This window comes from Pinus tabuliformis, chromosome 2_1 (genome assembly GCF_031772625.1).
Source record: "Pinus tabuliformis cultivar Carrire ecotype Pingquan chromosome 2_1, CPIR1, whole genome shotgun sequence".
Lineage (NCBI taxonomy): Eukaryota > Viridiplantae > Streptophyta > Pinopsida > Pinales > Pinaceae > Pinus > Pinus tabuliformis.
The window spans coordinates 142,577,138-142,580,217 of NC_142299.1; the positions used below are offsets into that span (position 1 = coordinate 142,577,138).

Genomic DNA, 3,080 nt, shown 5'->3' on the forward strand with positions numbered 1-3,080 from the left:
TATAATTAAATAAATAAAAGGTTAGTAAATTAACATGGACGTTTTTTTTTTTCTTTTTTTACACCACCAAACATCACTAATTAATAACCTAAAAGTAGCTAATATGGAATACTAATAAAAAACATTACATCAATAATATGTAAATATATGCATTCTGAATTTAGTGTAATTTTTTTTTTTTCCCATAAGGAAAAAGTCGTAATTTCTATTAATATGGAGAAATTACATTTTGCAGATGTTGTTGCATTCATATTGTGGTCCAGAGGCCTGCCTTAATAAGCCCCATTTGTCATGACTCCTCGCAGGGAGTCCTAGTATCTGAGGCCGGATATGCCCAAAACTAGAAGAAACAAGATGTATAATACATTACATTCCAGCTCTACGCAGAGAGCACTGCTGAAACTGATTCGGATACATAGATGTTTATACATGTAATAACAAATATCAAAAACCACACAAAATGGAAACTGATTATATGTGGGTCTGTGACCCATTCCTAGAAAATATCATGAAATGGTCTGTGATAGTGCTGATGGGAAGTTCCATCAATCACCTCCTGGATCTGCCAGTCGTCCCGTTGATTTTGCGCTGCTTCTTTGGATAGCTGGTCCGCATCAGTGTTCTGTTCCCTGTATATATGGCTGCAGATAAAGGATTCAAATGATGTGATCAGTCTTTTTGCCTCTTCAAGAATATGTCTCAGAGAGAAAGCATGGCAATGAGATGCATCGTTCAGCCAGTTGCAAACAATTTGTGAATCCCCAAATAATTGAAGGTGGCTGCACTGTTTCTGTATCGCAAAGTGAATGATATGTTTCGCTGTGCTTAATTCAGCAAAATTATTGGTGCCTCTGCCAAGCTTAATCTGGATTTTATAATAATGATCATCGCTGAGGTATAGTAATGCTCCTCCACCACAGCCTGTTTCTTGGGCAGAGCCGTCGAAAAACGCCCAAGGTTTCGATTTGTCCAGACTTATAGGCTTGATTGTGCGGATGGGATTTTTAAGAACTACCTCAGGTAGTAAATCATAGTCTGCGATAGTGTGACTCAGAATTACAGGCCAATGAGGCGCCTTGTTTTGAAATATAATCTGGTTCCGAGCAATCCATATTGCCCAACAAACTAGTAAAGGCAAGTTGATGGATTTTCCTGAATGTTCACGGCACCAACCACTCCAAGCCTCCATAATATTCGGACCCTGCCAGTTTTTGAGGGAGGGATAGAGAGTAGAAATGTTTTGCAAAAAATATTTAGTAGCATGACATTTTAAAAACAGATGTTCTGTGCTTTCCTCTTCTAAACAACATAGATGGCATCTGAATGGACCATGAAATGATCGCTTCATAAGATTGGTTCTGGTAGGGATTTTGTCGAAGAGTATATTCCACATTAAAAGACGAGTGCGTGGGGCAGCGCCAAGCTTCCAGAGATCTTTCCAGATGGGGAGGATATCCAGCGGCTTGAATGATTCCATAAGCTTTATGTATCCCAATCTAGGTGAGTATATGCCGTGATTTGCAATGGCCCAGATAATTTCATTGGGGCCTTCAGAGAGTCTGATATGAGCCTGCGTGAGAGCATCTGTAAAGTCCCTCCATTCTTGATGCCACTGATCAGGGATCTCTAAAGTGCGAGGAGTTGCCCAAGCCTGTTGTAGAAAGGTAGAATTTGCGCTGTCTCCAATGTGTTTTATATGCGTAATGCCTCTGTTGTGAAGGTGCCTTAACAGTCCATCAGATAATCTGTGTAAATTGCCGCACCCCACCCATGGATCCACCCCAATCCTTACATTGTTTCCTTCTTTAATGCGCCAAGTAATGCCTTCCCGCAATAGAGGTAGTGATTGGAGAACAACTTTCCAAATATTTGATATATTGCGTCCAGGTTCATGCTGTTGACGGAACCAGTCCATAAGATGTGATGGCTTGATGTATTTGGCTTGAGCGACACGAGACCATAGGCTGTCTGTTGTCAAGAGATTCCAACCGAGTTTGGTTGCCAAATCTTTGGCAAAGAAATTAAGATTCTTAATGCCCCAACCGCCCCAGCGTTTGGGTCTAGCAATGGTATCCTATTTAACCCAGGCAAATTGCTTCCCTGTGTGGTGACCTTTCCATAAAAATCTAGCACAAATGTTTTGTAGTCTGTACAGGATGAATTTAGTGTAAATATATAAATAAATAGTTAATAAGTTATTATGCAAGATAGTTTCTTTTATTATTAATATCATAGATAGAAATTGTAAGAAATAGACCTATAAAAAACAAAATCAAGGATATAATCAGGATATATATATATATGGAGTACTAAATCAAAACCTAAAATCATAATATGGAATAAAATATAAATATATACTTTCTGAATAAATAGTTAATTAGTTATTATACAAATTAGTTTCTTGTAAGAATAAACTCACAAAACCTTAAACTATTAAAATACTTATATATATATATATATAGGGAGTGAAGGAAAATAGAGAGACGAGAAGGAAAAAAGGACAATGATCAAACAAGGCAAGGAGGGGAAAAACAAGGAAACCGGGCAGGGGACGGTGGGGCGAAGAGGGAGGGAAAAAACGGGAAGCGGCTAGGAGGAGAGGGTAGGGATCCAACAACTACTAATTTTCCAGTCGTCATCTCTATTGAGGTTTCTTGGCCTTTTTTCGATTTCTATGGCTTCCCTAAATTTCCGGTGATGGAAATGCGCCACCTTGGCAATAACACGAGTCTCCTCAATGCATACAGGGTGCTTCATCTTCTCGGCATGTTCAGCCAGGGTGGAAGACCGGGTTCTCCTATGTTTTATGTCGGCTGAGTGCTCATTAATCCTTTGATTAATAAAGTGACCCGTCTTACCAACATATGGGGTCCCACATGAACATGGAATAACATAGACACCTTTCATGTCCTTGAGGTCAACCTGGTCTTTAACCAATCTAAGGGATATGGATCACAGAAGCTTAAATTCAACAATAATAATAAGTATTTAAATATCATTTTTATATGTATGTTTTATTACTATTATCAACTAAATTTATTTTAGAGAATCATAAACAATATTCATATTTTATATCTCTA

The 3,080-nt window shown here is 38.3% G+C and overlaps 1 protein-coding gene across 1 annotated transcript; it reads right to left on the reverse strand.

Moving 5' to 3' along the window:
- Positions 1 to 496: 496 nt before the first annotated feature.
- LOC149199172 (uncharacterized) lies at positions 497 to 1,915 on the reverse strand. The gene has a single exon (XM_089400477.1). It carries the CDS (start codon positions 1,913 to 1,915, stop codon positions 497 to 499), a length of 1,419 nt encoding a protein of 472 aa, XP_089256603.1.
- Positions 1,916 to 3,080: the final 1,165 nt, after the last annotated feature.